The sequence below is a fragment of the Neofelis nebulosa genome, chromosome 9 (genome assembly GCF_028018385.1).
Source record: "Neofelis nebulosa isolate mNeoNeb1 chromosome 9, mNeoNeb1.pri, whole genome shotgun sequence".
NCBI classification, from domain to species: Eukaryota; Metazoa; Chordata; class Mammalia; order Carnivora; family Felidae; genus Neofelis; species Neofelis nebulosa.
Window position 1 is genome coordinate 54,158,129 of NC_080790.1, and position 25,582 is coordinate 54,183,710.

A 25,582-nucleotide genomic window follows, 5' to 3' on the forward strand; every position below is an offset into this window, starting at 1 on the left:
ATACCTCCCGGCCACATCATGGGGTGGGATTTCAAATGGACTAGTTACCTTCGCCAGGCACAGAGGATGTCTGTCCCCAAGTTTATCCCTTAAGAAAAGCAAAATTACCAGAAGATACTATGGTGCCTTTCAGCCTATGTCTTCTGACATGGAAGAAATCTGCTGGGTGACTCGTGTTCTACACTTATCTATAAAAACTGAAACTCACCAAGATTAGTTATAGTGGTCAACCTTGCACATGCCTGCTCAATCAGTGAAGCCCAGACACTCAAAGCAGCAGAAATAAAGTAACTTACTGTGCTGTCCATCTTGCCCGAGACTGGCATTTTAGACACCTGTAGAAGGAAGCCTTCACAGAATTGTCTGAAGAACGTTTTGACTCCTTTTCCCTTACCATCTGTTCTCCTTTCTTAATGCTCTGTCACAAAAGAAAAAGCCGATGTTGCTGTTGAGAGTCTCATACCGGGACTGGAGCCCCCAGTACCCCAGCGCCTTCCATCCCAGACGGAATCTGTGACCTCGAACCGCACAGGTCAGTCAGGTGTCCTGCAGCTGCAGGGACTGGTCATTGTTGTGGCCCTCGGAGCCAGCCTTTCCACCTGTAGCAGATGATCCTGGGCTTAGTTTGCAGCCTGGTTAGTTCCTCCTAGAATGGATGCTCTATATGGTTACAGCCCCAGCTTCTCGCTGTTTAGTGACGTGTTTCCTTGCTAAAGAGCAGAGTGCTTTTTGGAGCCATGTTCTTTATAGAGTGGTCCTTGGGCTTTCTCTGGTTACAGTGTTTATTCCTTCAAGATTCTTTTCACTGGTGCTAGGTTCCCTCCACCTCCTTCCCCAAAGAATTCCGTTGAGCTACAAGGATGGCCTTAACTCCGCTAAGGTGTCTGTTCAGTCTTTCTATACAACCGTGTCAGTGACTTCATGGAGCTACTGCTCTGTGTGTTGACATTCTGTCCTCAGCACAGTGCTTTAATCCTAGATAGGTGGTTTGCTGTTAAATTGTAGGCAGAGTTGAAATCTTCCCTTGGATTCAGCATTGCTTTCACCCGAATTTCAAAATTCGCTCTTAATAGAATTCCTCAACTGCCCATAAACACAGAGTTGATAACCTGCATTTTTATCGAGTCCATAGTCAACCTTGGTAAAAGAGTCTGATTTTCTAACTTGGAACAGAAACCATTGGAAGTCTAGGAACTGTGAAAATAAACTTACATTTAAGTGGAAAAAAAATGAACATAAAAGATAATGTGGTTCCTTTCTCTTGTGCGTACTTGACTGTTTTCTCTTAGAAAACTTTCCCAGAGAACAATTTGCATGTGAAAATACTTGAACTCTGAATTTTGCCTTCCTTCTGTTCCTTAACTAAAAGTGAAAGTCATGTGTCCAGAGGGGCAATTCAAATTTAAAGAATACTAGTAAGAAGCAAGATTGTTTTGTTTCAAATGGGGATCTAGTTGAGTTCTAGAAAGTATTCTTTAACTGTGTCATATTCTGCTAATAATAAGTCAGGGACAGTCCCCTCCTAGTCAGCTTAGATACTTCATCCTATAGTACCTTTTCCCATAAATGTTTAGGGAAAGTTTAAATGAAACGCTTTAGTTGCAAAGTCCTTTTTCCCAAATAGCATTTGCTGAGAACTAAGTTGCTAAAGTTTTATTGGCATCCAAATCACATACTTGCTTACCCAGCAACCTCTGAGCAAAGAATTATTCCATATTTATATGTTAATGTTAAGAGAATCTAGAAATATATCTTACTATAGATGAAAATTCGGCGGGCTTAATATGTTACTTTTGGTTTTCTTTTCTCGCCTTGGCTTATATGTATAACATGTAAATGCAGTAACTTAAAGGCTAAGATCTAATCTCATGGTATTGTGTGTGCCATTTAATGCCATCACTGACCTGGGATGCTGTTAATCTGGACTCAGATTCTCTCACCGGGGAAGATTCCCTGATTGATTGCTCCTTGCTTTCTAACCCTACTACTGACCTGCTGGAAGAGTTTGCCCCCATAGCGATATCCGCTCCAGCCCATAAAGGTAAATGCTTTCCTGTCCTCTGGGGCACGTGTATCCTTAAAGGAGATCTGAATGATTTCTGAGAATTTTTCTTACCAAAAGTCTTTGGCAGTGAAGTTTTTTAGCCCCCTCCTCTATATGGAAAACTTGAGTTTGTACTCTTAGCCTCTGTGTTAGAATCCCTCTCAGGAAGAGTACCTAATAAGGCTCAGACAACAGGTTGGTGTAGGCATTGCTTTCTGGCAGTCTCCTGGAATGCACATAGTCCATGGTCTCCATTAAAGGCAGAGCTACGTACCTTTGCGGTCCGCGCATGTAGATGGTTGCGTTGACTATCCACTGACTCCCTTTTATTATTAATTAATACGATACTTGTTAGCCTGAGACCTTAAAGTTGTTTCATCAAATCCGATTTAAAGTTTTTGAGTAGGGATTGCTATGTTTAAAGAAGCAGGCCAAGTCCTCAAAGTCAGTCTTCAAAGATTGAACTTATAAACGTTTCGGATTTTGAGTCATGATTGGTTACTAGATTTCTCTTTCTGATCTACCATTTTCACTTCTTACTCTTGGGTTAATACTGGTGCGAAATGCTCCTGGACAGAAGTAGCTTGAATTGGGCTCTCTTCAGTGAGTTGTTCATAGAAGTGAGAGGCACAGAGCCTGGCTTACTCTATGCAGGCATTCACTAACCTTCTTTCTGTACTTGGGTAGTGAAATTGGTTTTCTGGAAGGAGCACATATATAGAAGAGGAACAATGTAAGTTTCTTCTGAAGGAAATTCAAGAAGTAAGCCTCCCTGAGATGACTAAAAAACAGTTAGTTTGGGGCTCTCAGGTGGCTTAGTCAGTTAAGTGTCCAACTCTTGACAACAGCTCAGGTGTTGATCGCAGAGCTGTGGTTCAAGCCCCTTATTGGGCTTCACGCTGGGCATACAGCCTACTTAAAAAACAAAACAAAACAAAACAAAATTAGTTTATGGTTTGCAGTGGTAAGAGCTGAGGTTTTGTTTTTACCCTTGACAACATTAAAATGATTATGTTTTTATAGAGGATGTGTTTTTAACCAATTATGTCTGGCAGGAGTGTGTCAGCAGTAATGTGTAATTACAGAGAAGCATCATTTGCAGAATAGGTGCTCAGCTAGCGCTTGTGCTGGTAGGATAGTCTTTATCATAATGGAGAAGGATATCTAACAGACTTCTGCTTGAAATCTCAGTGCCTGTGATCTTGGGCCCCAACATTCCCTGAGGCATCAGAGTTGTTGGAAAGTCTTTCTTCCCAATCATAGGACAACAAGTCTTTTCAGAAAGATTTTGTTTGCCTTGTATACAGCAGTTACTACTAATTACCTCCCCCCTGCCCCTAACTTTGAGTTTCTTGAATATTGTTTGTTAGTCAGGCCCCTGTTTGCTCAATAAGGAAGATAAATGACTAACTCCTGTGCCTTTGTGAATTACTGACGTTGAAGAGAGATTTCACAATAACTACAATTAAAGGTCTTAAAATGGTAGTAGAGATCGTTCTATAACCCTTCTCCCTAATCATTTATGAAAGTCTTAACATGGCCAGCCTGAAACCATTTTTTTTCTGTTTCCCTATTTTTCAGTTTTGCTACCTTTGTTTCCACTCATGAAAATAAGCATTTTCATCTTCAAAAACAACAGTGATTGTATAGGTGGAACTTTATGCCTCTGACATGTTCTCTCATTTGCTAATCTCTGCCTCTGTTGTTTCTGCTTGTGTACTTGCATTCTGTATTAAGCTGCAGAAGATAGTAATCTCATCTCAGGTTTTGATGTCCCTGAGGGCTCGGACAAGGTGGCAGAAGATGAGTTTGACCCTATTCCTGTATTGATAACCAAAAACCCACAAGGTAAGAAAGAGAGGATGGGGAAAAGAGAAGAACTTGGCATCACAGCTGTTTACAAAATAGTAATGTGCCTAATCTGCAAGAGGGAAGAAAGCATCAACACTTAGTGAAGGGAACTGGGGTAATGACAGGCCTTGGGGCTGGACCAGTATAAGATAGAGACACATATACAGATGGAGATGTAGTTATCTTAAAACGTCACTGTGGTGTTTATTCAGAGAGAAGAAAAGTATTTAACTCTTTGACTAAAACCCGGTTTTACAAAGTATCAAGCCAAAAATAAAGTGACCTTTAGTCAGTAGAAACCTGAAGTCATATATACATATATTAAAAAAAAAAAGCACTGAACATTTTTTAGCACGATTTGAATAACCTATGATAAATATTCTTCCCAAAGAGATTAAGCATGGTGCTTTGATATCATTTGTATCTTTTGGACATTTGTGGAGCATCTTTTTTCCTCTTTGATGGATTATAACCATTTGAATGTGCCATGAGACACTGAATTACCATGGGACCATCTCTATATTTCTTAAAGCATGTTTCTATCACAGTGGTCTTAATAACAGATTTTTCCCCAAAGCAACAGCTGTTGATTTTTACTTTATCAGGGAGATGAGTCGATATCATGAGGAAGTTAGTGTACAGCCAGCAGTTCTCAGGCAAAATGTATAGGCATTTGAAAACAGGATCCTCTCTGCAAGGTGTTCTGCCTGTGGTATGGTGTGCACACAGTGCCTGAAGTTCTGGTGGGAGGTGGTGCATATCAGACTCATATGTTTAAAAATCAACACGTAAGAGTTTGCAGATGTAAATTGTTGCTTCTCTAGGGTTTTGTTTTGTTTCTCCTTTGCTTGCTCTGCACATCTAAACCTTAACCCTCTGTGTTTTGTACTGAACTCCTATTTCTCCACTTCCAGGTGGGCACTCTAGAAACAGCAGTGGGAGCTCTGAGTCCAGTCTTCCCAACCTAGCCAGGTCTTTACTGCTGGTGGATCAGCTCATAGACCTGTAGCCGTGACCCAGTAGCAGATGCAGTTCTGTAACCTTCATACCGTAATATACATTTTCATTACGGAGTTATAAGAAAAATGATTTTTTAAAAAATCTGCTAATAAGGGGCCCTCCAGCCCTTATCTCCTACCCCTTGCCTTCTCCTGTAGAAATGATAAGGAAAGAAAATCACTTTGGCCCTCCAGATATTCCTTGGCCAGTTCCTCCCTGTTAGTTTGCTGTGTTTTCTCATTACCCCTCTTCAATAGCATTATCTTAAATCAAGCGCTAGATGCCATGAGCTTCACCTCTGCTGGAATCAACTCCATCAAAAGCTTAACTGTAACTGAAACTACTGAATTGACACCTTTGTCTCATTCTTGCTAGGAATGGCCTCCCACGCCAGTCCTCCCAACCCCTGTCTCCTTTGGCCAGATGCTGATGAATGTGTTTCTCTGTTTTTGCTTTTTACGCTGCTGCATTATCATGAGGACATGGCTTCTTCAGTTGGTCTTAACTCTAGGCAGTAGCCTGGAGATGAGTGTGTGATTTAAGAGAGGGTAAAACTGACTGACGGATGGGATATGTTTGAAAAGAGAAATTGAGCCCAGCTCTAGCCAACCAGCTTTGACCTTGTTTGATCATAGACTTAGCCAAGGGATTTTACACCCCATGCAACCTGCCCAGCATTCATCCAGCATTCTGGCTTCCATTGAACCGTGATTTCTCAGATCTGGAGACGTGACTGCAAGTACTTGAGATCCTTGGATAAAATGTGTACATTATATAAAACCCAAGTATTGCCATTCCTTTTCATGTTAACTGTCCCAAGCCGGGATCTCAGAATTAGACCAAAACAAGACAATGGTGGTAATATGATACCTTTTATTAGAAGACTTTTCACTGGGGGGTGGATGGGGGAGGGGAAGGAATTGTAGCAGAAACAGATGTATTTTTCTTGTGATTTTTATTTTGAATCAAATATTGTAAATTGTGTATAAATGAAGACGCTGAATAGTTCTGTTTCCACTTGGCGTTTCAAGTCTGATATCAGGTGTCTGTACAGGGTTTTGACCTCTTTCCCTTGTATAACTACACAGCAATCCTACAGTGTAACATATGGAATCATTTTGAGTAGACTTGTGTGTTGCTTTAAGCTTTCAGCAGGTCCTCTGTCTTTGTAGAATAAGCATGTTGTTTATTTTCAGATAATCAGAAATAAGTGTGCCTACAAGCTGGGCACAATTTGACTCTGGCTACTTACCTTTCTTTCTCTCTGATGTTGGAACTGAAGGATGCAGCCAATGAAATATGTTCAGTTGGTTTTCCTTGGCTTCCTAGATTAAAAAACAAAACAAAGCGTAGTTCCTCACTAACCTTAGAATATTGTTCATAAAATAAATAAAGGACCCTGCACTGACATGACAACATGCCTCATGGTCACCCTCTGTATATGTACTTACTCATTGAAGTGTATCTTTTTTTCCTTACATAGAAAGCAATTTTATAAAATTGCCCTTTTGAAAAAGAGGTGGGCACAGAGCAACCCACTGTGGTTCTCTTCCTCGAGTGCCGTTTTCCATGATCAGAAGGGAAACTCTTAGTTGATCAGATTTGTACAAATAAAATTCCAAGCCCACTTGCCTGTTTCTCTATCTAGTACTTTTGTTTCTCCTTCCTCACGTTTGCACTTTAGTGGTGGTGGGGGGGTGGGGTGGGGGAGGGAGTTGAGCAGCAACAACAGCCTGCAAAACACTGCACTTTGGAGGTCAAGCTTTGACCCCAGAAATGTGAGAGCAGCCTTTGAAAGGCAGCGGAGGAAAAGTCTGAATCTTTCAGTCTTCCTCCTGACTTTAAATACCTCCTGTGCCAGCTGAAACTAGATGAGCTAAGTAAAGCCCTCTATTAGGATAATGGATAATTTCCAAAATTGAGGGAGGCACCACCTTCCTGCTGAAGATAAAAAAAAAAAAAAAAGATATCCTTGAAGAGCTCTCCATGATTGGATAGCAGTGAAAATGGGACTCGGTTTGCACCTTTGTGGACAGGAATATTACTGAAGATCAAAACTGTATTCTTTTTCCTGGACATAGAAAGAATGTATAATCTAATGAAGGAAATGTTTATTTTTAAATAAGAACAATGTTTTATGCCTATGTTTTCCAATTTGATTTTTTTCATACATATACATGTTAGAAATATAATGAAATATCTAGTTTCTCCATTTAATTGAAACCATGAAGAGTACAGTTTAGAAATTAGGTATCTGTAAATTGTTCCTTTCATGTATTACCCGTAATCACATTGAGATATATTATCTAGTCATCTGGCTCAATAAAGCTTAATGGAGACTGTTAATGAAAATGAACAGACTAGCAGCCAGAGACTGGAGGAAGTCTGAGGGAGATAATGACATGAAATCATCTTGGGTTTGTTCTTTAGGAATGGGGCCTCAAAGAGAAGAACTGTTTTTCTGCTAAGGTATCCATGTGAGTGACTCAGCAAATGGGACCTCCCTTAGTTTATAGCTTCATCCCTAAGCTAAAAGGGTTTATTTGATATGAGTGAGGTATGCTGATAACTGGTAGACATACGAACTCCACAAGAGGGATGGGAGAGACCAGTCTCTAGTCCATCCACTTCATTTCACATGGAACCTGAGGCCGGGCCAGCTGAAGAGGCCTGGGCAGGACAGGCCAGGTCACCTGGGATCTCTCCCTGACCTTTTCCGGTCACTGGCCAAGCAGCCTTCAGCAGGCTCTTCACTTCTGGAGCTATTGTTCCTTTTTTATACAATGATGAGTTTGGACTAGATGGTCTTTAAGCGTATGGAATTCTAGACTTCTACGTACATACTATTATGCTTTGGAAGGACTATGAAGGATTTGTATAATCCGGATGTTCTTCAGTTACCTTCTGTAGTTCTTACTGTTACTGTAGCAGTATTTACATTTTAGAGAATTATAATGGACTTTTTACTAACTTGGGTTGCTCTTTCTTGGTTAACTGAATAGAAGCCTGCATTACTGGACAGTTTGGGACATAGATTCTTTTTTTTAATATTACTCACACACCCCTACCTATTCCAACAAAACAGTGTCAGAAGATTTCAATTCTTTTAAAACATAAAATCAGTGATCTGACACTTAAAAATGGGCAGATACTATAAGCATATGTTTCTGATTTGCTTTAATCCAACTGTGTAAGAGTAGTAACTATACCAGAACACATAACAAATTGTTGGCGTTTTTTTTTTTTTTTTCTTTAAAGCATTCAAATAACTAGATCACCAAATTCAGGCCCCAGTGTTTCTAAAAACACGGGACTCGGAGGAGATAAGGTTTAAATAGACACTTCTAACTCTGATCATAATTAATGACTTCTTTAGCAGACATACCAGAATTTTGACAGCTAATTGAGTGTTGTTCCATTCAAAGGCATCTGGTTTTACTTGGGAAGCTAATACTCACTCTAATGATGCTGCCATCATTTAAGTTATTTTGAAACTCCTCTCTTTAGAAATACCATCAAGGAAGGTAATAAGGTATAGGAAAATCAGTTGAATTATTATCTAATTAGTATTGCTTTCAGCATCTGGAAGCATCTCTTTCTTGATCTTTTTCCATGACTCCTGGTTTAGGGTAACATTTAACAAAATCACCCACCCACCTCAGATGAAATGTGGTTACTATTAAAGACAGTAAAAGGAATAATCCACAGAAAATTCCCAGAGAGCAGCTTATAATGGAAAGCGACAACTATCATTCTTAATTTCCTTGATCCTCTGACTAAGGGAACTTCCATAATTTCACCTGTCTTTAGTAGTTTAGAAAATGGAAAGATGTGGATTTTAAAATACCTCCGAAAGAGGTTGTCACTTTGTTCAGTGTCATTTGATACTGGACTTGGCTCTTTCTGAAGTAGAATTATAGAACTTGGATTGCTAATAATTACAGGGAAACAAACTCAAGAAAAATTTTCTCAAGATGAAATAATTAGTTTTGTTTAGAATACTCTTTTCCTGCTCTGCTGACAGGTAATTGATCATTTTGATTTGAACTAACACAGTTTTCCCCAAGTCAGGAACAGTCTGCCTACAGCAATTGTATGGGAAGGGGAGGACCTTCTGGGTTGACCTTAGCCCAGAAGTATGGAGGGATCTGAGTTCACCTGAATAAATGCACACTATAGGTATCTTGGGCCAAAGTAAAGTCTCCCATGATGATGTTTGTCTAAATTTCCAGGAGTCTTTAACTTTCTGTGACTGTAAGATTACCAGGCTCGTGTAGCCACTAACTTAGTTTGGGGACAAAAATGATAGGATTGGCCAAAGTACTGAATTAAGTGAATTAGAGGCTGCCAGGCAGAACAGAGATACTAGCAGAGGGATATTTAAAATGAAATCTTTACTGAAACACTCCAGATAATATAAAACTGTCTTTTATTCCTCTCTAGAGACTATAATTTTACCAACACAAAGTTAGTCTTTTCATTTTCCACCCTAGTCATGTTCCTGAAGTTGGATGTACTTGGGTTTCTTGAGTCAAAATGAATCCCAGATGGCCTCCATTTCAAATAATCTGTAACAAGATACTACTTTGTTTATCCCGGGTTTCCTTTCGCCAAGGTGGAGGAAGGAGTTTCTTTGGGTAATGCTAACTTATGCAGAGTTGCCAAATGGTGGTAGTTGCTTGAATGGAAGACACTTCCTTGGTTCCCACTTTGATGGTAGTATCCTGACCTTACTCTTCTTCCTGTGAGTATTCTGCTCTACCCTATTGCACCTCCCCCCCCTTATCACATGGTTGTATATTTACCACAGGTCTTTATCATGTCCTCCCTAAGAAGACAAAGCAAACAGGTACACGAAGCTACCTTGTACAGTAAAAATATGAAATTTAAACACTGCTACGCAAATATTGTATAAAAAAAAGTCTGTAAACAATTTATTATGTAAACATACAGGGGAATAAAGACTTATCTGTTCAACCAGGAGCCTGATGTTCACAGATGTAAATAACTTAAAATAGCTGCTGTTTTCCTAATCTGAAAGCCTACTTTTGCACGAAGGATTTAAACCCATTGTTGAGTGGCAGTAAGTAGCTGTGCACAAGGGAAGTGCGGACACCTGCTGAGGACATTTTAATGAGTCATGGCTACCATGGAGTCAGGGAGAATAAAACCCTCGTGAGCCTGCATTTGATATGACGAGATGCGGGTTTGAAAACGGAGCACAGATTTGCAGCTATCCTCCTCTAATTTAATCTTTAATATACCCAGGCCAGTTTAATTAAACATTTTATGTTGGCCACAGCAGTTTTATGCCCAGGGAGAAATCTCATTTAATTGCTCCACTGGCTTGAGAGGCACGGCATCACTGGCCCATGCTGGCTCCCGTCAAATCCCTATTCCCCAGTCATGGGTCTTAATGCCACTGCACAACATATGGTAGAACCCTTAATTTTATTATCGAAGCTAAAAGGTCGTGGAAATTATTAATTTGATGTACACCTCTTGATTCCCTGATTTGGCTCCAAGAGTGTGACTTTCAATTGGTGCTGCATTTCTGGCGTTCTTATGAAGGGATATTTTGCTATTTGCTAAATGTATGAGAAGGTTTCTCAGTACTCCCCAAGTCTTCATTTTTCCGTTTTTAGCAAGAATTATGTCTTTGATACTCCCTGTACCTGTTATTTCAGTTTGTAGTATGGAGGAAAGAAAAATTCTGGATTGTGCATGATATATTGCACTAAAGAGTATCCAGCCTAAAATTTAAGTCTTCAGATTTTGATTTTTTTGAAAGCACTCTGATGACCCTCTCACTATGTCCATCAGATAAAATTCCGAGGGTAAACATACCCCCAATCACTCAACACTGATGGTTGCTTTGGAAGTTAATAGGCAGTTAGGAGAGTTGCTAAGTCATCAGATACTTTTGGGGACTTCTTTCCTACTCTGTCAAGCATATGAACTCTTAGGGAAATCTATACAATTTGGAGCCTCAAAATAGACTAAAATGGCATTATCCCTGAAAGAAGTTTCAAAAAGTGTGCTTAACCTTAACTTTGCACGCAGCCCTACATGAGAGCAAGAAAAAGAAGCGTGTCTTGCCTTCTTGCTTAATTTAACGCACAAAACCACAATGAAAAGGGACGTAACACAGTTTGAGGGAATGAGAACAAAATGCCCTACTTTAGGCTTTATGATATGAAAGACCCTTGTGCAGACTGTAGGACCATGTCCTGGATTTAAGCCCTCCGCCCCTCAGGGACAACGGGCTAACTTCATTGAGCTCTGTGGTCATAGGGCATCTGCTATGCGTGGTTGGTTACCAGAGGAACGGGGCCAAGACATGAGGTTAAATTAGTGCAATTCCTTCATTGCTAGTAGCCAGACTTCTGCGAACATGTTTTCCTAATTGTGCAAGGCCATCCTCATCTACAAGGACTGTTCACCTTGAAAACGTGTGCTTTCCCTACCGTACTAGAACATACTCACATTCCAGAAAGAACCTGTAACTGCCAACAAGACTTAATGTCCATCTTCTGCTCACAGTTATTTAGAACCTCTCCTTCTCTTGACCATTTTGTTTCTTGCGCTGAGAGAGCATGGATATCTGTGCATCCCCAAACCCACCGGCATTCTTTGGTCTCCAGAATGCCCGGCTTGGAGAGCTGCAAAGGGTAGTTGCTCTCTGCTGTAGTCACACCACACCTTCTCTAAAAAGAATGAAGAGGTTCAGAGACTTGGCCTTCTCAGGAAAATCCTTTAAATTAGTTTTCCAACCCTAGAAGGCAGAAGAATGCTGAAAAACAGAAATGGATCTGGCCTTGTTTTGAAGAACAGGAAGTAAGTTTTCCCTGCAAACTCAATGTTATAGGGGTTTTGTGACTGCGCTTGTGAATTTTTAAAAGTTCTTGAAGTTTTAAGTGTAGTTTTCCTATTGCCATCAAAATCCTAGAATATGCTAGTGTGCCAGGTTTCCAGCCGACCAAGAACCCACTTTTTAAGTAATCTAGAAAGGTTAAGCATGTTCTTCCATCCTGTCCAGCTCTGGATGTGGGCATCTCTACTTGGTACCTGATAGTTCTTGAAATGTAATCTAAGACCGCAGGCATCCGAAGTGCCCCTGGTTCTATAGGTAGCTGCTTTTTCGCCTTCTCTACACACAAACTGATCTGACGGAATTCAATTTAAATTTCCCCAAAACACCAACTCCTGTCAAACTGTTCAGTTTTCATTATTGATGGCTATGATGCCATTATTAGCTTGACCATGCAAGAAAGAAGGTGTTCCGTTTACTTCCTGTCAGCCGACTAATGCTTTCAAGTCACCATGTGGGTACACATACTAAAGCTGTCGCTCAAAGAAAAAACTTATCCTCTTCAAAATCATATTCTTCAAACACTACTCAGAAAGCCATTTGGCACCAGTACAGAATTTTACTTAAAGATTCTAATCAGGAATTCACTGAATGCATTTGAACTCTTAGAAAATGAGGGGGGCACCCACCTTTTTTTTTCTTTCTGAAAACGATATTTAAGGTCAGAGCTGTTTAAAAAGAAGCACTGCTAAAAAGTTAATAGAATTCCGAGAAACGAGTATTTTTGTACCGTATCTTCTAAAATGTTCCGATCTCTCTCTACATCTCTTTGCATACAATGTAATGCCTCTAAGTGACTGGTTTCCCAATAAACTGATTTTGATGCCGCTTCTGCTGTGTTCTGTGTGCTTAATTCAAGCAGAAACCTTAGCAGGGGATAATTGTTAGCAGAAGTTTCTACTAGCTAATGATTTGCCTGGAAGGGGAGAGGGTAATGTGGGGAGGGGATGATGGAATTACCTCTGTACAGAGGTTCCAAGTCGTCTACAGAATCCAAACCATTGTACCAAATGCCTGGTGGGTTGGGAAACCCATGATGAAATGATATCTTTACCCCCAACCACCCTTTCTCTGGATTCTTCTTGCTTAGTTACATATGCCTTTTTCCTGCCCTCTTGCTAACATGTGCCCAATGACATACTCCTAACCTGCTAATATTTCTTGGAAGGTAAGCTGTCTTGCATTCTGATAATTGTCTATTTGATTTTAAAAGCCAGAGCACCCTGAGGCACCTCTATCTAGATAGAAGAAGACTGGTAGATTAGAGTTTGCAAATATTTCTGTAATTATCCTTGTATTTTACTCCTTCTGCTTAAAGGACTTTATCATAGATTCATTTAAGCAGAGGAGATCTTTGGTAACTTAGAAGACTGAAAACAAAATTCCAGAGCAATTCCAGCTGAAGGTGATTTATTTAATATGATTTTGACTATGTCTCCTCCCCTTAGAAAGTGCCTTCAGTATTGGTATTTGGGGCACTCTTGTGCTCTTTGAGTAGTGCTTATGATGTAAATCTTGTATTTATCAAGCAGCCGTGTTCTGCTGCTTTTCCAGGGTGGTGGTGGGGGCGGGGAGGGGGGTGGTTTGGGAGGAATCTGTCCTCAGATACAGGCAGCATGGAGCAGATGACCACATGTCAGATACTGAATTGCATTTGTCCCCAGACAGTACTTCTACATAATGCAGAACTGCCATGGTGTATGTGGACATGAGTGACTGGGTTTGTTTTCATTCCATTGTGAGCCAGTGCCAGGTAGAGCAGGTGTCCGTGTCTGGCCCCGCGAGTAGGAGCAGCTCATAGTTATGCTGAATGTCTGTGTGCCTAACATCTTCATCTCCTTTCCTGTACATTGTGCCGATCATGTTCCAAAATGTGATACAGTGATTGCTTGTGTTCCAGTTTGTGTGCAGTTTCCTTGCCTGACTTTTATTTTTCTGTTTTTCCTTTTCCATTTTCAACCTTTATTATTTGGTCCCACAATGTTTCTGCCGCGGGTTGACCGTTAAATGTTCCAAGGAGAGTTGGACTGATCTGTGCATTAATTCTGCATTTTGTGCTTTTCTAGGTCTCCAGAGAGAGCCCAATCCCTGTCCTGTAATAACTGTAGAGCACTTTAAAGACTCAGCGGGTGTTAAAGGCCTTCCCTTGTATCCAGACCCCTCCAGAGTAACTGGCATGAAAACTCAGAACAATTTAGAATCTGACTACTTGGCCCGAGATGGCCCTTCAAGCAACAGTTCATTCCACAGCAGCGAAGAGGAAGGGACTGATCTCGAGGGGGACATGCTAGACTGCAGTGGGTCCCGACCTCTCCTCATGGAGTCTGAAGAAGAGGATGAGAGCTGCAGGCCTCCGCAAGGGAAACTGGGAGGAGCCATTCCATTCACTCAGCCAGAAGTCTCTACTGAGCAAGCAAAAGCAGGCCAAGGTGGAAGAAAGAACCAGTTCCAAGCCCTCACACAACCGACCACTGATGGTCTCGGGGAGCCAGATGTTTTTGCCACAGCTCCCTTCAGGAGCTCAAGGGTTCCAACTGATGACATGGATATTTTCTCCAAAGCTCCATTTGTCTCCAAGGGCAGTGTGGCTCCTTCCCAGCCGGAGGAGGCGGACGTGTTCTTGAGAGCTCCTTTTACCAAGAAGAAGAGCATGGAGGAATTAGCAGTTGCCCAGAGCGCCTCCCAGGAGTTGCCCGTGCAGGCCAGTCTCCTCAACCAGACTGACGATGTTCCTTTGCTCCCAGGCCTAGAGAGGGCAGCGTATGCCCCCGTCCGAGCTCAGTATTCCATGGCTGCTTTTGTCCAACAGTCTAACCACCCCTCCCATTCTGTACAAGCAGCAGACCATCTAGACAGCATCTCTCCCAGGGGATCCTCCCTGGAACCTGGGGGTCATCCTAACGACAGAAACAAAGGACCTCAGCCCCAGAAAGAAGCTGTCTCAGGCTCCATGGCTGGCAAACCATTCCGCCCTCAGTCTTTATCCAAATATTCCCGTCACTATAGCCCAGAAGATGAGCCAAATCCAGAAGCCCAGCCCATTGCTGCCTACAAAATTGTTTCACAGACCAACAAACAGTCGATAGCTGGCTCTGTTTCCATCACATCCCTTTCCTCCAGGACTATGGAGCTGCCACCTGCAGATCCTTTTGCTTTAGCACCCTTTCCTTCAAAATCAGGCAAGCAGAAACCTTAGGAGCGATAACCTGAGCCTTAGGCGTCTGTCTTTACCCCACCCTCAGTACCTACCACATCACTCCCAGCTGAGCCTATCTCAAGAAATACACCAATTATTATCTTTCAGTTCCACGTATCAGCAGAACTTGTGTGCTCAACAAACTCCGTTGCAGTGATACTTAACTGAAACCCCTTTAAGTTATGCTCATTTCTTTTGTTTATATTGATTTCTGGACTCCACCCAGAACTCTGCTTTCTTTGTTTGCCCCAAAACTGCTTGAATCCAGAAATACTTCACCCCAAACCAAAAGGGGCCATGTTACTGCAAGGTTTATTCCTGCAGTTTCTGTTCTGAGTCATGTTCATTGGAGGACACAAGATTAGTCCCTTCAGGACTTGACTTAATGCTCTTGCAAAGGGCATATTTCTGGAAGGAAATGCAAGATAAAAATCCTGCAAATCAAAAGGAAGTGTGATCCTGCAGATACTAATCATTCCTGTAAAACCAGCAACTCTACAAGGATTCTCTGGATCTGTTTCTGAGTCTGTGCGAGCCAGGCTGGCCTCTCACACAGGAGTGTGGGTGTGTAACGTGTGTCAGATTCTTTCCTACATAGAAATGCAAACAGATGAGATATCTGTGCTCATGTCTAACAGTGTTGAGCCTTCCCATGCCCATGCTTTTTAAATCACCAGGAGTGCACAGGTATGTGTGTGCCATGTGTGTGTGCACAGGGAGCATTTTTCCTTTAGGTAAATCCTGTCATACTATACCTACCTCCACAATCACTCATTTACTGGCATTTGTCTCCTGACCTAATTGATCTGAGCCCTGTTTTTATTTAGTTCTTTTCTTGTGGCAAAATTGAATTCATTGGAATGTGTAGGAAAATCCTGCTGCAACTGAGGCTTTAGAATAGATTTTTCTTTCTCCAAAATGTGCTATTTGCTATTAACAAATTCCCTGTACATGGTCTTGAAAAATTAATTATCTTTATAATTCTCCCCGCCCCCAGAACGATAGAAAAGAGCACCTTGTTACAGCTCTAACCATGGGGTATATGGTGTTAGTAATATTTTATTAACTACTTAAAAACCTGTGAGCACTCCATGCTGTCACTATGGAATTCATCATGAGACTAGGCTACAAACTAGATTTGCTTCCTTATTTGTTTTTTCCAATTCCTTGCTTTCTTTCTCCACTGCCTCTTGAGGAAATAGAAATCTGAGACATGTAAGTCAGTTTGGAAGAAAAGAGCTGAATCAGCTAGCCATGAAAACCTTTCAATTCTCTGTCCTCTTTAGATGTTGAAGTAGGCCAGGTAGGTGACTGACTTGTGGTTTTGAAATGTCTTCTATTTCTGGAAAGATCTGACTCGTTCCTGGCTGTTTTCATACCCTTTATTATAGTGCCTTAAGGTGAAATTCGTGTCTCCATGGGAAGATTTCTGCTGAGGAAGTTCAATTTAATGGAAAGAGCTGCTGGGCCATGTTTCAACCCAAAAGCTTCCTGTTACTTGGAATAATAGATGTTAGTGATGTCTCTGTTAGCTGGAGAAGTTGGGAGGGTTACTTACCAAACCAAATTAATGGTGTAAAAGAGTTGGAAATTCATCCAAGGTTCAAGCCAGAATGCTAGACTCATACTGCAGTTGATTAGGTATCACACTGTTTAAATTTGAAGCTCAGGGGTCTTGGTGGTAGGATATGAATGGCAACTTTTCAAGACTTTTTCTAGTGTAGTCTCCACTTATTTCAAATGTCCATGTTAAAAGATAAACTTTGATCATTGGCACTGGATCAGGGCTATCAGCAGTGGTTTTCCACCGAGTTTTCAGCCACACCAGTCTTTTTCACTTTGGGGAATGCGAAATGTTCCCTCTAAAAGTTTGCTTTTCTCCCAGTGACTATTTCTGATTTTTCTGTGTAACAATTGATGCAAAATCATTTTTTCAGTTGAATAAGTAGTTTGAGCTAATGCATATGGAACTTTGCGCCCCAAACTCTTCCCTTGGCCATTATCAATTAAAGGCCTCAAAAGCAGGAGCTAAGAGGATAGGAATATTCAGGGAGGTACTCACCCCCTGTCAGAAACTCTTAAAGGAGAAGGTCGCTCTCACTCACTCTTCCAGATATTCGGGATTACCTCCGTAATAGCCCTGCAAAATGTCTTTCCTTTGGTTATTTGATCACTTCTTCCTAATCAAGTAGCCATGTTAGCTCTCAAGGTAAAATAGATAAAATCATGGTGATTTTATCACATAGTTGAATCATTTGTCAAGCATGGGCTTGCAACGTTTTTTATTCTCACTGGAGACCTATTGTGGGTGGAGACTCTAAATACATTCTTTGAATAGGAAATGAATGTAAAAACATGCAAATTACTTTTGTGTTTTTATTGAGTGATGCATGAAAATTGTTTGACTAAATTACATTAATTATTAGCTAATAACTAGTAAATTCTGCACTGATCTTTGGATCATATAGGGTAAATGCATCATTTAAAGGTTAAACATTCTTGCTGGGGCACCTGGGTGGCTCAGTCGGTTAAGTGTCCGACTCTCGGTTTCTGCTCAGGTCATGACCTCAAGGTTCGTGGGATTGAGCCCTGCATCGGGCTCCATGCTAACAGTGCAGAGCCTGCTTGGAATTCTCTCCCCTCTATGCCCCTCCCCTGCTCATTCTCTCTCTCTCTCTCTCTCTCTCAAAATAAATAAATAAACATTTAAAAAAATAAAGATAAAATATTCTTGCCAGAGGCCATTCTGAATCTGGAATTCTAGAAAATTTAGCATTAAGGGAATTAGGAGTGCTCAGGGTGCTTTGAGTTAGTACCAAATGCATGTTTCCAAAAACTATACTGCAACAGGTTAACTTTAAAGAGAAAAAGAAGATATATAGTCAACAAAATACTGTACTTTCTACTTTTATGTGTTATTTGCTTTTACACATTTGGTAGGGAATGCGGGAACTTGTGATCTTTCATTTCAGTGGAGCGCGATGAGCCAGAATATATTTAGATGTAAAGCATTGAACCACAACATGCACTGATGAACTTTTAAAGAATCTATGTTAATTGACTAACAGTCACTATTAAATTAATGAAGTTTTACTATGTGTGGTGGAAAATATTTAACATAGCTGTTTCTTGAGCTACATATGACCCTTTAGGCTCCCAGTCCTTGTTAGATTGGGAAGTGGAATGAACAAAATTTGATGTGGAAGCAGATGCTGGGCAGAGCCTAAGGGAACATGGATCTTAAACTCAATTTCATTTTGGGCTCACTCATTATTAATGAGTTGAAAACTTCCTATGTGTGGACTGGTGTGTACATGTTCACGTGGCCACTTTAGGTCTGAGTTTAATCTGGTGACCAGCGTTTCTTTCTAAACTTTCAAGAAAAATATCGGCATCTTATTTGCCCGTTGTTGATTTAGTAAGTTTTAGAGTACATGTACATCAGTGTTTTCAGCTATTTGGTGGATATTTCACTGACTCATAAAGTCGCAGATCTCAGTTTTATTTAAAATAATCGCCAGAGTGATCTGACAATAGAAATTGAACCATGCTGTATTTGATACCATAAGGAAACGTCATCAGAACATAGATCATATAATTTGTATGCATTTTATCAAATAGGAAATTTTATAGGAAACGGGAGAAGGGTGAGAGCCAACTCATTCTCCAGCATGAGAATGGAGTCATTGGGTGCCTTTCATAAAGGAAGATGTCATTCTCTGCTGTGTCTTTGGAACTGAAATTGGAAAACACATGCCAGTCAACTGTGGAATGGCTGCTGGTCACACAGGTGCAGTTTTAGCTGAGAAATTTAGAACCCGAGTTATTTTGATAAAAGAAACATAGGAGAGCCGCTGGAAAGACCGCAGCTTTTGAGGAGGTGGAAGCGCTTTGTAAATGCCTGCAGTCACTCCTGGGTTCCAGTCCTCCCATCCTGCCTGATGGAGTAAACATGAAGAGTTTAAATGGAATCATGTCATTTAAATTCTTCATTTTTCAGTCCCTTTGTGAACTACTACTTGTGGTTTTTGGGTTTTTTTGTTTTGTTTTTTTAAACCATCAGAATATTTGCAAACTTGTGAAGTTCATTTAAGGGTTTCAAGATGCTTGAAAATAAAAGTAGTATCTGGTTGGGAATTGTTTTTGTGTTCTTTTCCTACAAAAATAAATTTTCTAGGTTGCTGCAAACAACTAGCTGCCTCAGCTTAGATGTGAAAATCCACACTGGCGGTGTCTTGATTCCCCACGTGCCACCTTCCTCTCCGACTTCCTGTTCTACTGCCTCCTTTGTACCTTGACCTTTATTAGGAAACAGGCCTCCCACGTGTGGTATCCAAGATCCTATCACTAAGACACAGCCAGACACAGCTCTTTCCTGCTTCTTTATTCCTGCAAATCTTCTTGGCTCACCTTCCTTGTACCTGTTCCCACCCCTTCATTTCCTCACCTAACATTACCCTATTATGACCATACCAATAAGTGGATGAGAGAGAGGTGGGACCGAGTGATCATGTTAATTTTTATGTGCCTTTGTTACTGTAAACAGTTTCTTAAGTTTCAGCCTAACCTATGATAATCTCACCACACTGGAATAATTCCAAATAAGAATGAAATGGCTCACCTTCCCCATTTCTTATGGACTAGAAGAACAGATGAAGGAAGGCTGGCAGAAGTCCAGCCTTACTCTGGAGACAACCCAAAGGCATCTCTCCACCATGATCTAACACAGGCCCAATGCGCTCCAGAATGCAGGGGCAAGTTTAGGTGTGAAGGGACTCTGGAATAGCTTGTAAAAAATGGCTAAATGCTAACCAGCACACGGGTGGCTTAGTCCAGGATTCCGGTAATTTATGATTCTGTAAGAAATGTAGTCTGAGCTATTTCCCAGCAGTCTCAGTATGGGTGGCACTGTTTTGAGTTTATAGTAACAGTGTTCTGTTCTTGAAATCAAGTCGATATTATCTGCATTACGTTGTAATAGAACTGCATATATGTGTTAAAGGGATCTGTCTGATTCCTTTTGGCAAGGAATTGCAGAAATGCTTTTTAACCATGTCAGTTAAAGTGAGACTTTGGGAGTGAGAGAAAACAATGTAGCCTTTTCACTCTGAAATGGCAAATCCAGTTGTATTCTCTGAGTCTACCAAAGACTCCTATTTGAGGATTGTGAATGGAGAAAGGTGTGTGTGTCTGTGTCGATGTCTGTGTGTGTGTGTGTGTGTGTGTGTGTGTCCTCATGCTTTTTGCCATGGTGTGAAGACCTCCTTATGAAGGCATCCAAAGAATACCAAGTGGTGACAGTAGGTAGCTGGCTTGAGTGAATTTAGTCCCATTGGCCAACAACTCTTGAGTTAGAACTGGAGTTGTTGTAGATAAAGGTGGGAAAATCAGCCATTGCCTCAGCCTGTTTCCACAGTAAGCATGCTCGTCTCATCCACAAAGATGAAACTCAGTAGGGTTTGACCTGAACCCTTGGCTCATGTGTGGTGTTGGACTGGCAACAGTGACCAGACAGCACAAGGCCTGCAAGATGTTCCTTTGAAAGAGAAAGTGTTTGATGCCATTTATTAGGGGACAGAAACCAAATAAAGGCCAAGGACCATGCTCATTCCATGGAGAAGAGGCAAACCCCTTGCTGACAAAACATTCTGAGTTGACTGAATGAGGAAGTCAACCCAGCTATAAGGAATACTGAAGTTCTCAGACCTCAGAAGACAATATGTGCATGCAATCTCAAGGGCTGTGAACATGGGAAAGGAAGGGAAAAAAGACATTTATAAAGTCAATCTTAACAGTTTTTGCAATACCTCTTATTTGCAGACTATTGGATTTATGTTATTGCACTCTTCGTGTGATCTATCTTATGTATCTGATAGTTTTTATGAATAATTTTTTGAGTTGTAAACTCTTATACACTTTATTAAAATGGACCTAATAAAAATAAATGATTTATATTTTGTATTATTTCTTAAGCCAGATCTTCCTAGGATTGAAGGGCTCCAAAAGCACCTTTTATAGTAGCAAGCCTCGTTTTATGTTTTTAAGTTTCAAAGGACAACTTTTGGTTGGTTGGTTGCTAGGTTTCCAATGCCAACATTGTTATTTCCTGACAACTTCTTTCCATTCTAGATGTTCCATGGAGACGTAAATGAAATAATACAAGACAATGGGGCCATATGGATTGAGCTAGAAAAAACACAGAGCTCCCTGCTATTGTAAACTTTATTGTGAGCTCCTAAAATATGTTATTTGAATATGACCGGCATCAATATTCAGTCTTTAAAAACACACACAAAAATCCCTTAAGAGAGACCAGCGTTAACATAACAAAGAAAGAAGTCTCGGAAACAACAAACAAAAAAGCCAGAGTCTTAACTATGGAAAAGTAACTGGTGATTACCAGAGGGAGGTTGGTGGGGGGCTGAGTGAAATAGGTGAAGAGGATTAAGAGTACACTTACCATGATGAACACTGAGTAATGTAGAGAATTGTAAAATTGCTATACTGTACACCTGCAACGAATAGAACACTGTACATTAATTATACTGGAATTAAAATAACATTAAAAAGTACACACACACACACAAAGAGAAGTCTTGGGGGGAAATGAGTTATTCCTAACAATTTCTTTTTTTTTTTAAATTTTTTTTTCAACGTTTTTTATTTATTTTTGGGACAGAGAGAGACAGAGCATGAACAGGGGAGGTGCAGAGAGAGGGAGACACAGAATCGGAAACAGGCTCCAGGCTCCGAGCCATCAGCCCAGAGCCTGACACGGGGCTCGAACTCACGGACCGCGAGATCGTGACCTGGCTGAAGTCGGACGCTTAACCGACTGCGCCACCCAGGCGCCCCAACAATTTCTAAATCTATACTGTGGGAGAGAAACTGCCTGCCTGTTTCCTCTCCAAATTTGAGAAAATAATAGTAACATTTGAGCTTTAACGAGTTTGACATCCATCATTCAGGGAGAATTGGCAAAGGGCTGAGTTCAGTTCTGAGTTCAAACTGATAATGGTTCAAAGAAGATCCAGGGATCCAGAGAGTTATGGTATAATATATATAAGTAAAACCAAAGGTGCCTACTTTTTCTGAAGATTCATTTAACATCTGATTCACCTGTCTTTAAATATATGCCCTGCCTAGTTCTACAGTGTGAAGTTCCTTTGCTTTTTCTATTTCAAGGTATTATTAACCAAGAGTACAATCTTCCTTGTCTGTGACTTGGACTGCTCTGGGGGAAGCCATTTCAGATAGATGCATTGTTCCCACTAAGATAGATGCAGGAATCAGAGCCTTCTGCACATGTGGACCGACTCACCTGCAGTGACTTAGCTCTGCCTTCCTTGTAGGGAGAGCCAGAGTTAGACACTCTGGCTCCCACAGGACGCTATCGTTTGCATTCACCCTTTTGTGGCTTACTTTTGCTAGCTTTGAGACTGGTTAATAAGAGACCAGCCAGGGAAGTATTACCCCCTAATCGAAAACCAAGTGGGAAAAACCCGAGTGAGGCCCAGAGAAAAGCCGCGAGCAGATAATTTAGACCCATCTCTCTGGATTTGGAGACAGAGATCTTTTTCCTTCCATCATAAGAATTTTTCCTTGAGTTTATCTACCCTTATATTGGGGTAGTAAGGTCTAGAGGGCCTCAGTTAGCATCTCAGCTTACATGGAAGAAGACAAATAATTCCTCAACCTTTTATGCAAGTTAAGTCTAGAGGGCCCAAAAGAATCCAAGTATACTCTTCAGAGGCAGCTCAGTTCTCTAGCACTGAGAGAATATGGTGAAGTCACATATGGTGAAATTAGTATTTCTACCTGATCTCCCCAGCCTCATCCTGTTTCTGAGCAGGACCTTTAACCCAAGGACAGACTCTGTTTTTACTCTTTAGAGAACCCTAGGTTATTGGAAGGGAATTGATCACAGTTTTCTAATGGAGTAACCAAAAATTAAATATAAACTGTCAGACTTTGTTCAGTTTCTAATGACTATTACTAGTAGAAATATTCAGTTCAAGTAAAATTCAAATCAGTTAAAACCACGCATCAGTGAAAATTGATGGAAGAATGAAATTTTGACAAAATTTGAATCAAAATCTTGACTCAGGAAATTTGAATTTAGTAGGTTTAGTAGCCACAAGAGAACTTAGTAGCAGAAGGTACATTGGTAAAATTTGAAATGAACCAAAAATTGACTAATAAGTCTCCATTATAAAATGTATACAGAAAAGACTGGATCCTGGGGCTTCTGGGTGGCTCAGTCGGTTAAGCATCTAACTTTGGCTCAGGTCATGATCTTGTGGTTTGTGGTTTCAAGCCCTGTGTCGGGCTCTGCGCTCAGAGCCTGGAGCCTGCTTCAGATTCGTTGTCTTCCTCTCTCTGTGCCCCTCCCCTGCTCATGCTCTGTCTCTCTTTCTCAAAAATAAATAAACATTAAAAATAAAAAGAAAAGACTGGATCCCTGGAAATACATTGCCTAGGAAATTGATCAAAAATTAAATTAGCCTAATAGAGTTAGTAGGATTTCTTAGAAGAATTTCTTGATGAAAATTCATCAATGCTAGCCCAGTTAAAATATGTGTTCAAAAACACAAGGTGAAACAGCCACAGTAGTTCAGTATGTCTTTCTTGTGCCTGCACATGGGCTGTTGAAGTAAAGTTGTCCAGATGGCCAGTAGTAGTATGAATCAGGAGAGAAGTCTTGACTGCTGGTAGAGGAAAGTCATCAGTGAGTCTATCAGTGAGTCTTGGATGAGGAGAATGTAGAATGAGAGGAACATTTACAACACCCTTTGGGAATGACAACACTTCAAGGACGGGTGGAGAAACAAAGCCATGAAGGAAACTGAGTCACAAACGTAGACGAACAGAAGGCGGATACCAAAGCTAAGAGAGGAACCCTTTCCAGACTGAGAAGTGGTCAGTAGTTTTTAAATGCCACAGAGAGATCAAAAGAGATAGGAAAATGTTAATTGGATTTGTCATTTGGAGGCCAGAGGTGAACTCAAGCAAGAGCAATTTCAGTAAAATAGTCAGGGCAGACTGCAGTGCATTGAGGACTGAGTGGGGTGTAAAGAAGGAAGGATATATTTTAAAGAACAAGGTGGTTCTATTTTATACAAGGACCTTGTATAAATAATAACCCACAATTTAAGGGCACCACAGCTGCACTGTTCTTTTCCCCAGGAGAGCAACCTGGTCCCCAATTTTTTTTTTATTATATGTTTTTTTTTTTCTTAAAAGATTTATCCTTCTTAAATTAACAGCCTTCTCCATATCTTATTATATCTAACTTGCATTCCAATATCATTGATTTGGATGTTTTTTCCCTCCAGTTCTCATACTAATAACATCACAGAATAAATGTTTGTAGGATAGAAAAGGAAAATTACACTATAATATCAGTGAATTTAAAAAAAAAATGGGGGCACCTGGGTAGCTCAGTTGGTTGAGCATCCAGCTCTTAATTTTGGCTCAGGTCATGCTCTCATGGTTCACAGGATTGAGCCATGTGTTGGGCTCTGTGCTGATGGCAGAGAGCCTGCTTGGGATTCTTTCTCTTCTTCTCTCTGTCCCTTCCGTGTGTAAGCATGCACGTGCACTCACAAAGTAAAAAAACATTAAAAACAAAACACTGTATTCACTATGGTAGGCTGAATAATGCCTCCTACATCCATGTCAGAACCCCCAGAACCGGTGAAGGATACCTTATATAGCCAAAGGGATTTAGCACATGTGATGATTAAGGGTCTTAAAATGGGACCCTTAATTAGTTCTAAATTAGTCAGGTGGGCCCAACATAATCACAGCTTCAAGAGAGATGCAGGAAATGGGAATGCAGACTGGTGTAGCCATTCTGGAAAAACAGTATGGAGGTCCCTCAAAAAATTAAAAATAGAACTACCCTATGACCTAGCAATTGCACTACTAGGTAATTATCCAAGGGATACAGGTGTGCTGTTTCAAAGGGGCACATGCACCCCAATGTTTATAGCAGCGCTATTGACAATAGCCAAGGTATGGAAAGAGCCCAAATGTCCATCGACGGATGAATGGATAAAGAAAATGTATATACATACAATGGAGTATTACTTGGCAATCAAAAGAGTTGCCATTTGCAACTACGTGGATGGAACTAGAGGATACTATACTAAGTGAAATTAGTCTGAGAAAGACAAATATCATATGACTTCACTCATATGAGGAATTTAAGATACAAAACAGATGAACATAAGGAAAGGGAAGCAAAAATAACATAAATATAGGGAGGGGGACAAAACATAAGAGGCTCTTAAATATGGAGAAAAAACAGAAGGTTGCTTGAGGGGTTGTGGGAGGGGGGATGGGCTCAATGGGTAAGAGGCATTAAAAAAAAAAAGATGCAGGAAAAGAGAAGACAGCAACGTGGTGACAGAAACAAAGTCTGTAGTGATACTTTGAAGATGTAGGAAGCCAAAGAATTCAGGTAGCCACCAGAGGTGAAAAACACAAGGAAACAGAGTCTCCCCTCAGAGCCTCTAGATGGAACCAGCCTTGCTAACAACTTGACTTTTAGTCCAGTGAAAATGGGCTTCAGGCTGTACCTGTACCTGTATCAGACCGTATCTGACCTCCAGACTAT

At 40.7% G+C, this 25,582-nt stretch overlaps 1 protein-coding gene across 15 annotated transcripts in view; it reads left to right on the forward strand.

The window, feature by feature from the left end:
- AAK1 (AP2 associated kinase 1) overlaps positions 1-15,068 on the forward strand; it is a 167,030-nt gene extending 151,962 nt beyond the window's left edge. For 7 of the 15 annotated variants that reach the window (XM_058683825.1, XM_058683829.1, XM_058683831.1 and 4 more), the window contains 4 exons: positions 431-532; positions 1,931-2,041; positions 3,782-3,892; positions 13,832-15,068. In XM_058683825.1, coding sequence (XP_058539808.1) covers positions 431-532; positions 1,931-2,041; positions 3,782-3,892; positions 13,832-14,961 — 1,454 coding nt within the window. In that variant the 3' untranslated portion in view covers positions 14,962-15,068. Of the gene's footprint in view, positions 1-430; positions 533-1,930; positions 2,042-3,781; positions 3,893-4,809; positions 12,596-13,831 lie in introns of those variants that run through there. The other 8 variants (XM_058683837.1, XM_058683838.1, XM_058683839.1 and 5 more) reach the window with 4 other exon arrangements.
- Positions 15,069-25,582: the final 10,514 nt, after the last annotated feature.